The 14,563-nt window shown below is 36.6% G+C and overlaps 1 protein-coding gene across 3 annotated transcripts in view; it reads left to right on the top strand.

Moving 5' to 3' along the window:
* The window catches only part of plrdgb (PITP-less RdgB-like protein), a 51,578-nt gene that overhangs the window by 29,120 nt on the left and 7,895 nt on the right, over positions 1 to 14,563 (top strand). For 2 of the 3 annotated variants that reach the window (XM_056731960.1, XM_056731962.1), the window contains 8 exons: positions 3,522 to 3,711; positions 4,159 to 4,278; positions 6,560 to 6,747; positions 8,684 to 8,826; positions 8,935 to 9,105; positions 10,343 to 10,507; positions 10,722 to 10,870; positions 12,659 to 12,775. In XM_056731960.1, coding sequence (XP_056587938.1) covers positions 3,522 to 3,711; positions 4,159 to 4,278; positions 6,560 to 6,747; positions 8,684 to 8,826; positions 8,935 to 9,105; positions 10,343 to 10,507; positions 10,722 to 10,870; positions 12,659 to 12,775 — 1,243 coding nt within the window. The remainder of the gene's footprint in view (positions 1 to 3,521; positions 3,712 to 4,158; positions 4,279 to 6,559; positions 6,748 to 8,683; positions 8,827 to 8,934; positions 9,106 to 10,342; positions 10,508 to 10,721; positions 10,871 to 12,658; positions 12,776 to 14,563) is intronic. The other variant, XM_056731961.1, reaches the window with a different exon arrangement.

Genomic DNA, 14,563 nt, shown 5'->3' with positions numbered 1-14,563 from the left:
GATCGGCTATTTACACGGCAGAATTTGCAAGAGCAAAGACTGGACGCTTCTCTAGAGAGCAGAGACATCCATAGGACAAGCCAGATTTTTATTATTATTTCTAAAATAATCATCTTTTACATTGTACTCCATTAATTATTATATTTGGCATGTTTGTGTGCTGCGCTTCCCTCTGTGTAATAAATAAAGTGAAAGGTTTAAATAGTATAAAAAGTAAAATAACAGAAAAATATTGCGCCATTGACTTTAGACCAGGTTTGAGTCTATTTTCAGTTCCTCAAAATAACAACGCACCAACAATGCGCTTGAAAACTCCTCTTTTTTAGACCGACATGCCCATGGGCACATACATGAGCGCAAGTGTATTTGCTATTTAAACAAAGCAGGACGGGAAAATAAGAACAGCGTCGGGCTGAAACTAACAAAAACACTTGCGCTGTGCCTTGCGCCGGGTGTATGATAGGGCCCAATAAGTCCAAAATTGCTGCCATCAGCCATCACAACATTAGCCAGAGTACTGCTTGAAATTCTAAAATTAGACTGAGACTTGTTAAAATGAACCAGCTGATGACTGCCAGCATGAACATTTCAGATAAGAGAAAAAATTCTCCCTACCATGAATTCATCAAACCTGCAACACTTAGAACCCTGGAGGAAAATTAAAAAATTGAAGGTGCAGTTATTCCCGGAGTACCAACAAGGTTAATTTAGCCTTATTAGATGATGTCTGTAGAAATAAAGCAGAGCCACTCAAGCATCTCCTGTCCCAGCTCTCCTTATAAATCATCATTCAGACATGCTGAAATATCTCCTGTGTGAACACATGCAGTCAAAGCACAATGAATTTTACATGATGACATTTGGACCTTGTCTTTGTTGTTGGCCGTAATTTTTTGAGCTCAAGGGAGCACAAGCATTACAATCATTTTTTTCATCACATATATGTAAATTCATTGCTTTATGAAAGGGCTTGATCTGCATGCTCAACATGTTCCAGCTTCCAGCTAAACTATTTTTTCGTTATTGTTTTCTCTCTCTTTTTAATTCAATGAGTTTATTCATTTCCTCTCATGTTTTACACATCAGTCGTTGTGTCTCATTGAGACTTTCATCAATGTGTCACTGTTTCAATCACGGTTGCTGTTGAAACATGCAAAATATGAACATTAAGAGCATTTGAACAGCTTGATGAAGGAGTACCGCGGCGGGTTGTTAATGAAACTGCCAAATTTTGTGACAGAAGCTGGCATGATTAAAGACATAGGAGCTCTAGTGTGCACATTTCCTAAGGTGACGTCCTAAATCCCACCTCTGAACTGTCCTTTAAAGCACATTTAGCTAATAATACATCTTCCAATGAATTTGCTTGTTCAATTTGACTAATATTCAGATATTTAATGTCAAAGGCAACATCTGGCCATGTGTTATGTTTAAGGCTATTTATGGTTAAAATTATTATATTTTAATGTTGCTGACAGCAGGGGTTTTCAAATTGGGGTCCAGGGGGCCCCCAAAATGGGCCTCCAGAAGCAAATGACAGTACTAATACTAATTCAGCTGATGATTGTTACAGTCTCATCTGAACAAACGATATGTTGTCTTTATAATAGACATGAGGTCTAAAGGTCGCAAAAGGTTCAATATATTTTATGATCCCATCAGAAAGTTAGAAGTTTCCTTACAGATAGTGTAAGAACTCTCACAAACTCTGGATCAAACAGAGTTGACAGAGAAAGTTCATACCAAGCGTTGTGCTACAGCTGAACCTGATCTAAACCAGGTTGGGTTTGTCTGGTTTGGTCAACACAAAACTTACTCTCCAACTCAGTGTTTGTTCACCTCGCTTTGTGATACAGGCCACTGATCTCATGGGTCATGAGTTGTGTTTTGGAATCTGTACTGAGGCAACTGTTAACATGACATGATGTTGACCATCTCTTAAATGTGGAAAGAGACTCTGGAGATTGGAGACTCTGGAATGATGAATTCATACACTGCAGATAACACACAGTCCATTTTTAAAATAAGCTTGGGAAAGCCAGGGCCAGATTATCTAATGGACATTATGGGCACAGGCTCAGGCTCAGGGGCCTGACTGTGAATAAAATGAGCACAAAACATCATTTCCTACAACCTGTCACTGTTATTGACTGTTTAGATATATAAATATGAACAAAGTTCATTGGTAAATACATGTACAAATACAGAACATGTTTGAAAAACGTATAGGTCTAGCCGAAATCACCACTTTTTATTGTGTGTCATGAACAGAAACTGAAAACATGTCAATGAGAACGGCTTTATTTTTGTAAATAGTTGATATACCCTCGGGGCTGTCTTAAATCTTAAAAGGTAAGAGTTTGTTTCACATTTATTTGTGGTGTTTCCTTGCGAATTATGAATTATTTTATATTTATATAATGTTGATCAGTAACTGCCTTACTTAACCAATATTTAGCCTTCATTATTAGATAATCCACAGTGCTTTTACATACATTGCAAAATGTTTACATACCCACAAATATTTTTACTATGTTGTAATATATAGGCTAAATAAGTATACTTAAATTCTTATTAATGCCGTTTACTGTAACACATTACACGTTACATAAGCACGCGTTACATAAGAACGTGAGTCGCAAGGTGCTTGTTACACAAATAAAGTTTAACAAATGGACAAATTCCTCTTGTAGAATAATCATTGACAAAGACAGTCTGTTTATTGTTAGAAAAAATTAAGATGAAAATATTTAAGAATTGCACTTTAGAATATTCTTAAGAACGTACATTTTGTGTATTGTAATTTATCTTAAGAAAGCTCTTATATGTCCTCTTAAGACCAGTTTAGTGAATTTAGTGAATAATTATGTTAGAATCTGATGGAACTGAATTGATAGAGGTGCAGTAGTGTGTGTGCTTGCATGTGTCAATACAGTTACAGTATGCTGGGAAATGTCTTGATATTGTCGTTGCTGGTCAAGGAAAGCATTGATGCAATCGTGTGGTGTAAATCCTGTATGATTGAGGATGTAAACAGGTGTTGATATTGTCAGGTTGTGATCATAGTTTGTAACTTGTCAATGTAATCCTGTATATGATAGAGGTGTTTCATACATATAGTACCTGTAGGCTAATTTAAAACTTTATTATGCACACGTGTCCATAAGACACTTGTGCCCAGGGGCCTCTGAATTCTTAATCCGGGCCCTGGGGAAAGATACAGTTATTTAAGGAGTTGGTTGAAAAAGATGTTTATCCTCTGTACAGCAGTCTTAGAACTGGGAATTTAATAACATCCTGTGACAGGATTATCGCAATTTAACAGCAAGACTGTCCACCAATCCTTACACCAATACATTCAGTATATTTGAATTTTCATTACACATAGTATCCGGTACCCTGAGCTCACTCCATAACATGCTTTGATTTGGGATGGATTCATTCTAATTTCAAATACTGTTAAGGACTATATGGTTGTTAATTTTTAAAAATGATTTTCTCATAATAATATTTTCTTGTAGTTTGAATCCATACAGCTACGATGAGACGTGTGTATCCAGCAGCGTGGATCACTTGCCGCTGGCTGCTCTGCCCATCCTCGCCATCGCCGCACCCCATTACCAGAACGCCGTGGCAACAGTCATTGCTCGCGCCAATCAGGTTTACCGAAACTTCCTTCAGTCCCCAGAGGGCGTAGGCTTTACTGGACAGGTATAACTCAGATTTTACTATGAAGCTTCTGTGAAAATATTTTCACCAGTTTTACTTTTGAAATGCCTTTGCTTGCCTGAGGATAAAAAAATAACATCAGAACAGAAAGAAATGTCAGTCAGATGCATTAGCAAACAGAACTCTGTGTGTTTGTGTAAACAGTCAAAATGAGTCATGAAGTTTTCAGCTAAAATGAGCTGCCGGCGCATGAGCTCCAATTCAGCAAAACTTAATTCACAGTTTCACTGTGTAATTGAAGTGTATTTCGTTTTTTACTGTAATGCCACACATTGTCATTTAGTAAATCATGTCTAAAGTTACGAATGTCACAAACGTCAGAATTGTAATGCAACTAAAGCAATATGAAATATGTCATTTAGTAGAATTAAGTGTTCTGTTAAAATACTAATGTGGTTGTCACAATCTTGTATTGTGTGTTTCTTTCAGGTATGTCTCGTGGCAGACTGTGTCGGCGGTGTCCTCTGTTTTGACGCTTTGTGTTTTAGTGGTGACAAGCAGTACAGAAGCAGAGAGGACAGCAGCAACAACAGCACAGAGAGTCTGAAGGTGCAGAAGAACACAAACACACATACGATCTCCCTGAACCCGTGCCCTTCACTTCTGTTATTGAAGCTGTCTTCCATTTTGTCCATATCAGACCTAAATCCATGTTTTTCCTTGAGTAAAGCATCACATCTGCCGCTTGTCTCAGTCCTTCAGAGTTTTTACCTTTATTTCATATTTCTGAAATGTCATCGGACTTTCCCACTCTTGTTTGTCTCATTCTCAGCTCTCGCTCACACTTTCTTAAAGGGGCAGTTCATCCAATAATGAAAATGTCATCATTTACTAACCAAAATGTTATTATTCTTCTGTGAAACACAAACAGTATTTTAGGATTAGATTAAAGCATTTGTTTACCATACTTGGCTGTACGCTGTAAAACTTTGATTTGTTGTTTCAACAAAAGATCAAGTTAATTCAATATAAAAAAATTGTTATTACATGAATTTGGTGCAAAATTGTTTTGATAACTAATATTTTTAAGTTGAACTAACTAAAAATGTAAAGGTAGCTAGGTAACATGATTTATTAAGTTAAAACAACAAATTATTTTTACAGTGTACCTGAAAAATGTATTAAATCTTTAGTACATGTTAAGTAGAGATGCACTAATACAAAATTTCTCCACCGATAGCCGACTATCAAGGGGTGCGTTTCCCTGAACAACGGCATAACTTGCTGGTTAACCACCATTGTACGATGCATCGTTGGGGAAATTAACATTGTAGTTACGACTGTTTCCTGAAACCGTAACTCTGTCGGAGATCAATCGTTTGAACCAAGTTGGTTCAGCAATCTAGTTGATGACGCCACATAGGTGGTGAAGTAATGACGTCTTATAATTAATATGTTCAAGATCGAATGAATGTCAGATTCTTGCAGTAAAAAGATACATACGTTTAACGGAGACTTTTGTTATCCTATTTTGGTTATCTGTTGTTTTAATTCACGATATTTCATTCATTCATAAGTTTCCTCCTACGTCACTCCGCCCAGGGATTGCCCTGGGTTACAGAGCACATAGGTCCGTGCACATGCACACTTGTCAGAAAACAGCGCTTGTATTTTCTAAACAAGTTAAAAGATGTAACATTTAATTTGTATGTATTACGAATGATAGTTGAACCATTGAACTATGCTGGAATGACAGAACTTGCGACCATAGTTGGCCAACAATGCTTTTGGGAAACGCAGCCCAGAATGATATCTGCCTATACCGATTATGATAATGTAATTCATATTTCATAACTTTCTGAATAATATTCCTGTTTTAGACAACATCTGCTGTTTCCAATATTACTCCCAGAACATTGATTCTCTGTAGTCCTGTCCTTCTTAGGTCCTGATGCTTATGGTTTAATAAAAGCGCAGTCATCTATGCATATGGCAGTGTTTGATAAAAGGACAACACATGGCACATCAGCTGGTCACCAGATGCCTCAGTGCAGCTCAGGACTCAATTCACTGTTATAGATGTGAATATTGAGTGCTGTGGTTTGTGGAGCAGGACTGAAAAGTTAATGACAAAACACATGTCCAATTTAATTGTCATTTTTATTAATAGATTATTTTTTGTTTGGTAGCCTTGGCAGCTGCTGTCATTCTTTTCTCATATGGATTGATTTTTTATAAACAGGTGTACAGTATACGTTTTATTTATAGGTCACATTAAAGGGATATTTCAGAGGCAAAACAAAATGACACTCACCCTCAAGGAATCCCAGGTGTACATGACTTTCTTCTTTCAGGCGAATGTAGTCAGAGTTACAAAACCATTTATCCTTTTTCTTCCAAGCTTTAGAATGGGAGTGAATTGTGGATGAGTTTTTGAAGCTTCACAAAGTGCGATTAAAGAACTGCTTGACACGGCTTCATGGGGTTATTAAAGGCCTTCAGACACGAATCGATGCGTTTCTTTAAAAGAAATATCCATATTTACAACTTCATAAAATGTAAGAAGGTCTTGTAGAATGAATATATATTGGGTTGTTTTACCATATGTCAAACCCAGGCTTTAAGTCTAAAAGTTGTCATAATAAACACCAAAAATTCTTCATTAGTCATTGCAAGATTGATTTTTATCATTTAATCTCAACCAACAGCTTTTGTGCATCATAAAGTTGTATTTAAACTCAAAGTACTTGGTTATCAAAGAGAAAAAGTGTAAAATGCTGCATTATTATTTGTATATTACTACTTTGATACCATTTCCATACGGTGCAGCACAGAACATCAGTTGTGAGGTTCATTGTTTTTAAGTCGTTCAATTGTGAATGTCTTGCAGGAGAAGCCAGATGTTGTGAACTCTCTCAGTCCTACTCTGAGAGGCAGTAAGCGGTTGAGTAAGAGTAACATTGATGTGTCGAGCCCGTGTGACGTGCTGTCTGGAGTTCGTCATCCTCTCATCCGCAAGCAGAGCGACTCGTGTGATGCAGACGTGGCCAGCGGTCAAGGTGATGTGTTTCTCAGCAGGTAAGATGTATAGCATTGGCTATCAAGGCTTCATGTTGTTTAAAAAAATAACACCATAAAACACTATAACTGATAACATTAGTATTTGCTTTCTGGCCTAAATCAATTCGACATGCCTTAAGTATCACTTTTTCCATTTCGTCGTTATCCATTTCTCACTTTCATTTTAATTGAATTTCACTTGTCCCAGAGGACTAACGTCTGATGACACAGGGGGGACGGATAAATTGGCAGGGGACGGATATAAGAATAAAGAATGAAATATGCCTTGGAGTCCAGTTACTATTTCAATTATTAAGAAATGTAAAAAGTATGACAGCTGTAAGTCTACCGAGAGCGGAGCATGACCATGCATGAAGGAGACCACCAAGAGACCAGCAACAGCTCTGATGGAGTTATAAACCTCAGTGAACCAGATTGGAAAGACAACAGGCGTTTTACCAGTCACAGTTTAACAAGACACAGGCGAGAACCGAGAAGAAACCAATGTTATAAAATGCCATATGAAATTTCAGCTTGGAAGAAGGCATGTCGGAGACTCTGAAGCCAGCTGGAGGAAGATTATGATATTATGAGACCAGAATTGAGCGCTTTGGGCAAGTACTGCACATCAGCAGAAACACAACATCCAGAAAGCGTGATGGTGGCAGATTGTCTGCAGTAGGCCCTGGAGGAATGTAGAATATGGAGGATAAATCAATGAAGTGCAATACAAAGAACTGTTGGGGTAAGGCCAGTTGAAGACACCCATGAAATGAGGAAGAAGTTTTTTTTAATGTTAATTGGATTGGCCAAATCAGAGTCTTGATCTCACGCCAATGGATAATCTCCATACAACCTGACTAAGCTTGTACAAGTCTACAAAGAATAATAGACATGGGCTCCATACAGACTTAGGAATGCCACTAACGGGATCGTTCACCCAAAATCAACAATTCAGTCACTATTTATTCATCCTCATGTCATTGAAAACCTGTACATGACATTTTCTTCTGCGAAACAAATAAGAAGATACTTTGAGAAATGTCTCAATGGTTTTGTGTCCATACAATGGAAGTCAATGGGGGCCAGTGTTGTTTGGTTACCAACATCCTTCAAAATATCTTTTTTGTGTTCTGCAGCAGTAATAAAGTCATTCAGGTTTGGAATGACATGAAGGAAAAAAGGATTATAATTCACTTTATAAATAACTTTACTTATTTTGTTGTCATCCGCTGTTCAATGTTGTAAAACAAGACAACAAGAAAAGCTTGGCATGGTAAATAAACAGGGATTCCATTCTGGCCTTAATGATAAACATTCATAGACATCCTACTTTTACGTTCCTTACAGCATGGTGTAAACAAATGTGGATTGGCATGAATGTGTGCTTGAAATGTGCTGATGCGTTTAGTTGTGTTGTTGTGAATTTACTGTACACTAATAAACTAAAAGTCTGAAAAAGCAAGCATAAAAAACACACTATTCACTGTTCAAAAAAATATTGGAAAAATACATTGTGTCGGAATGATTGAATAATAATGAGATGATCAGATTCAGATGGAATGCTTTGGATTTTTATTTGGTTTATGAAGTACGCAACAGGATTCACACCATGCTATACGCACGTTTGTCCATCTTTGGATGACTTTAGCCTCGTTTCTTCTCCATGCTTCTGTGATTCAGTCTATTATTTAAAATGGTTTTGTGACAAAATACTTGCATCTGTGGAGGACATATTTATATAATTTATATTAAGAATTATTACACACAACTCAAGAATGCAGGATAAATCGTTTTTGAAGATCTTGCTTTGCCATAAATCTTTTAAAGCGTGTCATAGGCCTCTTTGAAGACATTAGCATTAGAAGAAAGCATAAATTTTGGATTATGATTAATCATTAATAAAGAGTTAATAATAAATGAAGATAACTTACCATGCCCTGCTGTCTCACAGTCTGTCTCAGGACGATCAGTACGGCTCCATGCATCCTCTCAATCCGGGTTGCTTTGAGTTTGAAGTGTCGGACTGTTTTATGCTGGGCTGCCCGCTTGGTCTAGTGCTCGCTATGAGGAGGACAGTGTTACCTGCCTGTGAGGGTACAAGTCACACTTTCTCTTCCGCACACACACAGATTCAATTTTTCATTTTGAAGAAGTAAAAAATTGACATTTAATTTATTCCTTTTACCCTGTCTATTCTGTCAGTGACTCAGCTCCGTCCGGCTTGTTCTCAGATTTTTAATCTCTTCTACCCATCCGATCCCTCCGCCTCACGACTGGAACCCCTGCTGCATCCAGTTCTCACCCAGCTGCCCCCGTTTCCGGTTCCCCGCTACCAGCGTTACCCTCTGGGTGATAGGCGCTCATCTCTCATTGGTAAGAGCCTGATTTCACATTCATTAAATGTCGAAAGCTCAACTAGATCTTTAGTGGTTGAGCAATAGCAATGCCAATGTCATGAGTAAAACCCCTAAAAGAATTCACATTGTCATATTTGATCGTTTGATATCTTGTTTAGCACAGTTTTAAATGACTTCTTACCTTGATAGATGATTGAAAGTCAGGCTTTTGTTCTCCATTAAACTTTACAACTTAACTTGCAAAGTGGTCTGCAGTTTTTTAGGAAATTTCTAAAGTTGAAACATATTAATAATTCACCCTAAGAGACGTGACATTTTTGGCGGTTTGCTGTTTTTAAATGATGCATGCATGCTGCGTTCTGATGGGTAGGAAAATCCTGAAATTGGAGTTATATGCAGATGCTTTATTAATATATATTACAAATTAAAGTTGCTATTCATGTGGGGTTTACTTTCATCTGAGAAAGACATGAGCATGAAATTTTCTCCTGGCATGACAACATTAGAAACAGTGATCCTATAATCCTAAATCCTTGTTTAAATGCTTGTATATTTCATTCTGCTGTATAGCAAAATCCCTCTGGATTTCACAAGAGCTGGTAATCTTAAAAATCACTCTATATTTGGTGAAAACTAATAAACATTTATTTACAATTTTTCATTACAGGTTATAATTATAAAACATTTGAAGACCTTTTTATCCCAGTATCCACAACTTACAAATGTGGTCTTAACTTGCACTTCAGACCTGAGCAGTTTTCAGCAGTTTGGCTTTCCAAACTGACCTTTCGTGTTAAGCCCTTCATAGCCATTTCCCACGTTAAATGGGGTCACAAATCTGAAGTGTTTCCAAGCGATGTTCCCCTCCGATCTCTTCGGGATGATCAGTATTCTGTGGTGTTAGTCAGCATCAGTCTGTGTCAGAAAGTGTTCTCGAATTAGTCCCATTATGCAGGCAGGCAGAGGTCACATCAGCTGAAGAGAGAGTCTAAAATGGAGCAGACATTGAATGCCAGGAGAGAGAAAACACATTTAGATGCTCACAGATCAGCTGGCTTTGGGAAGGAATCAAATTAAATCCTTAACACGTCATTAATTTTACAAAATGTTACAAAACATTTTCAACATTGCCACACCAAGACCTGGTTTTTCTATCTTACATTTGTTTGTTTTTCCCTTCACATTTAAGAATATCTGCTTTTTACTGTAGTTTTTGTATTTATTGTATTGTATTTATTTATTTCTGCTCAAAGCTGACCTGGCGCTCAGACGTATGTCAGACGGCAGTGTTTATGTAGACGGAACAACAATACATTCTTGTGGAGGAAGCGGGTCGCGCAGGGGTAGCAATCGAACCATCCCGCACGGCCCTGAGCGAATCGAACCTGCCCTGAGCGAGCCTGTTAGCATCTCCAACAGTGAGTCTTACAAACAGTGTGTCCTTGAATGTTGGTCCTAGGTTCTATATTGATTTTAGTCTGTTCAAATCTGTCATTCATCTCTGTATGGAGGTCAAAGGCTTTTATAGATACTGAGATATATAGACCACCTATATGTCATTCAGGCATTAAAAATGTATCAATTAAATTGTGCAGTCGAATCTGAATTCTTCCCTTTTTCTGTTTCTTTCAGTATGTAATAGATGGTGGGGCTCAAAGCGATTAGATTACGTGCTATACTGTCCAGATGTGCTCACTACATTTCCCACTATAGCGCTGCCTCACCTGTTTCATGCTTCATACTGGGAGTCCACAGATGCTGTAGCTTTTATTCTCAGACAGGTGAGTGTACATGTTACAACAAACACCAGTTCCGCTACAAAATACAAAGATCTACTACAATGAAAATTTTATTTTGTATAAACTTCATATTTTTTATGATACATTTTTAATAAATTCTTAAAACAAGATACAAAGGTTTTCACCATCCTGATAGGTCAGATGTCAAAATTTGGTTGTTTAAATATCCATGTGAAGCCTCGCTTAAAGTTTTTAAAGCATTTTTTGTGTGTTTTTACTGTATAGTTTTCTATAGTCAGGCTAGTGAACTTTCACATGCATAATTGTCCACATTCCTCATAAATGGCCACTTCTGGTTTGCATATTTAAATTCACAGAAAGTATGTTGTCTATCAATTTTCTAATGTTTGGACTCTATCATCGGGGGCTTAGTAAAATATTAACAGATGGTTCAGTATATTGATACGTTGTCTGAGAATTTACATTTCAATGTCACATCCATAACAGTGAAATTGCACAGATTACTAAAAATGTTTAGTCTTGTTTCCCCCCAAAAATATCCAAAATAAGTTAGAAGTGGAGTTGTAAAAATAAAAGTTTCAATCAGCTTAATTTGAAAAATAATACTTTAATAACTTAATAACATTTTTCTTGTCAAGTATATTTGTAGTGGTAAACAAGAAATAAATTATTTTTTGCAGTGATATATAAAACAAACAATTTCTGCTATTTCTGCCATCACTAGCAATATGATAGCCATTTCTGTGCAAGACTGAAATTTTGAGTACATTTCTAGCACAGATGGGATTAAAATATGTCTCTCCTGTCTTCATTGCGACTAAAGTCAGTCTATCCAAGACTTCTATTGTTAGGAGCTGCCTGTAAACAGATCGATCAGTATACACTCCTAAAATTGGAAAAATACTGGCACAGAAACCGCTTCCTCTTCATGTTGGCTGTATATAGTATATATTGAAGGACGTAACGTAGAGCCTTTGAACAAGATCAATATAAATACACCAGTATCAGTCCAGCCAAATTATTACTTTTTTAATTAAAAATGCTCTCAGTGTACATTGGGTCGGACCTCTCGACATATACCAACAAAATACAATAGAAATACTGATGTTATTTTACAGTCGAGTTGATGTTTTCTCTTTTTAAAGCTGCAATCTGTAACCGTTTTTGGTTAAAAATAAATAAAAATCTGTTATTAAGTGTACATCAATAACCATTGTTGAAATATTTAAAATGTTGGAATTTGTCAGTCTGTGGTCAAAGATAAGGATGTAATTTAACCTGCAATTCTATGTTTCAACCAGAGATGGAGATAGAGATGCAAAAGTAATTGATAGCAGCTTTAAATCTCTGAAGTATCACCAAATGATATTGCAAAAGTAGTTTTGTATTCAAGTGGAATTTACAAAGCTAAACAGCAACTTTAAGCATAGGTGCCCCAGCTGAGCAAAATCCATCGAGATGAATGAATGAATGCCTGAGACTCACGTGCGTTTGTAACAACTCACACGTCGATGAGAGCTCTACAGGGACGCTGTGTTAAACAACGGTCGCTCCTTTGTGCTGCCTCCTGAACAAACAGAGAAAGACGAGAGAAGGCCAAACAGCACAGACTACATAATGATTCTGAAATGCGTCATCCAGTTACTATATTTGGAACGTGCATTGATCCAGCCGAATGATATGAAGAATCACAGCTCTTATGTCTCATGTATTTAGCAAATGTTGACTTATGTCGTAGAATCGATGGCAAACCGTTTAAAAATGGAGGAGATTTAAAAACATAAGTGACTGTGTCATGTTTCTGCTCAGGTGATGCGGTGTGACTGTCTGAAGGCTGGAGAGGCTGATTGTTCAGACATGATGCCCATCTCTCCCTCAAGCCCACGTGAGAAGTGGCTTCGGAGACGGACGCATGTCAAACTACGGGTAAATGTCACCAGAAATGATCTTCGATCTCTCGCAAATTGCAAAGTTGATTACAAAACGAAAGAATGTCAATCTGTGTGTTTTTTTTAAAGATTCTTCTTATTATGATCATTTTTCAGGCTAGTATTGATTGGACAAACCATTTTTCATGTTAAGTCTGCATGTGCAATTTAATAGAGGTTCCTGCAGAACGGCAGGAGATTTATAATTGGGTTATATTCAAATATTCCACCGCAGGGTGACACATGAAAAAATGGTGCTTGTTTTGTTGTGTCAGTCTAGCTGTAGGAGCTCATTAAGAGTTTTCTGAATATAATTTTTTATGATCCTCATCCTCTCGATTTCAATATTTTGCCTGTCAGTGTTGCTATTCGAGTGAGTTTGTCTAATTCATGTTTAAAGTTCTGAATCACAGGTTGCTTTCAAATACAGCTTATTTACTGTCAACACTAAATCCTCTGAGAGGTTTTTAACTACTACTTTAATAGATGTGAAGTACCTGCAAACTACTGAAGAAGAACGTTTATATGTTTGCATAATGTCTTAAAGTCAGACAATGTTGCAATAGTTGAATATTTTTTTTTTGCGCAGCATTATGTTTGATGAGTAGCCCATGTTAGCCCAAAACATGCGTCCTACCGTTTCATAGTCTACAGTTAACTCCAGGTCTGTTTTTGGCTAGTGCGTCTAATAATATAACTAATAATATAACTAATCATTTAATTTATGTTAATATGAATGTATATTATTATTTTATTGTATAATAATTGCATTAAATAAATAATTTGTTGAATTGAATTGTGTGTTCATTGTATTAAATAAACAAATTGGTTGAACAGGTCCTTAGTTTAATCGCAATTAATGAAATCGTATGGGACATTGACATCTAGCGGTTGAGATTGGTATTGCAGTCTAAATTCAAAATATTGGAGAGACAAGTTTAGCCAAGTAATGGTTTCTTTTGATTGTTATCAGAAATAATGTACAGATACTCTATTGTTTGTGAATGTGTACCGGAAGTTAAAGGCAGTCCACAAACGCGCACAGGCGATGCAAAGTTTGTTTATGTTGGCACTTTACGATTTCAGCCGCAACAACATAAACGTTATGTGGCCCAGACTTAACTTCACAAGACCTCTGCAAAGAATCAATAACTGTTAAATAGTTTTCATTTAATTCAATACAATTAAATTACAAATAAATATAAATTTAAATGAATATCGATATAAATTAAATACATAAATAAATGGTTATATTATAACGAAACACGTGCGATCAGACACGTGCGTCCATAAAACCATCTATACATGATCGAAAATGTCTGTAATATTATATGTCTATTATATTATATAACTGTCCATAATTGTGAGAATGTTAATTGTCAGACGTTCGCTGTCTGAAACAGACTGTTTATTACTACTGTTATTATGGTTGGGATTTTTTGCTTTTATTTGTTCAGGTTCCTGTTTTGCAAAGTTCCTTAAAATTATGCTAACATCACGTGAAACTAGTGAGTTCCTCCAATAATAATTCATAAGTCTCATATGCATCATTTTCCGGAGTGTCCGAAAACCTTTCTCGATGTCATAAAGACAATACTTCCAGTTCTCCTCAAAATTGTAATTCTTTCATAATTTCTTGCCCATTTCAAACCTTAATGACTTTCTTTCTTCTGCAGAACACAAAAGAAGATATTTTGAAGAACGTTGTTAATCATACAACAGTGTTCTCCTCATTGACTTCCATTGTATAGATCAAACTCACTGAGACATTTCTCAATATATCTTC

The sequence above is a fragment of the Triplophysa dalaica genome, chromosome 19 (assembly GCF_015846415.1).
Source record: "Triplophysa dalaica isolate WHDGS20190420 chromosome 19, ASM1584641v1, whole genome shotgun sequence".
Classification (NCBI taxonomy): domain Eukaryota; kingdom Metazoa; phylum Chordata; class Actinopteri; order Cypriniformes; family Nemacheilidae; genus Triplophysa; species Triplophysa dalaica.
Note: the sequence above shows the minus strand (reverse complement) of the source record. Positions and strands in the feature narration are given on the sequence as shown.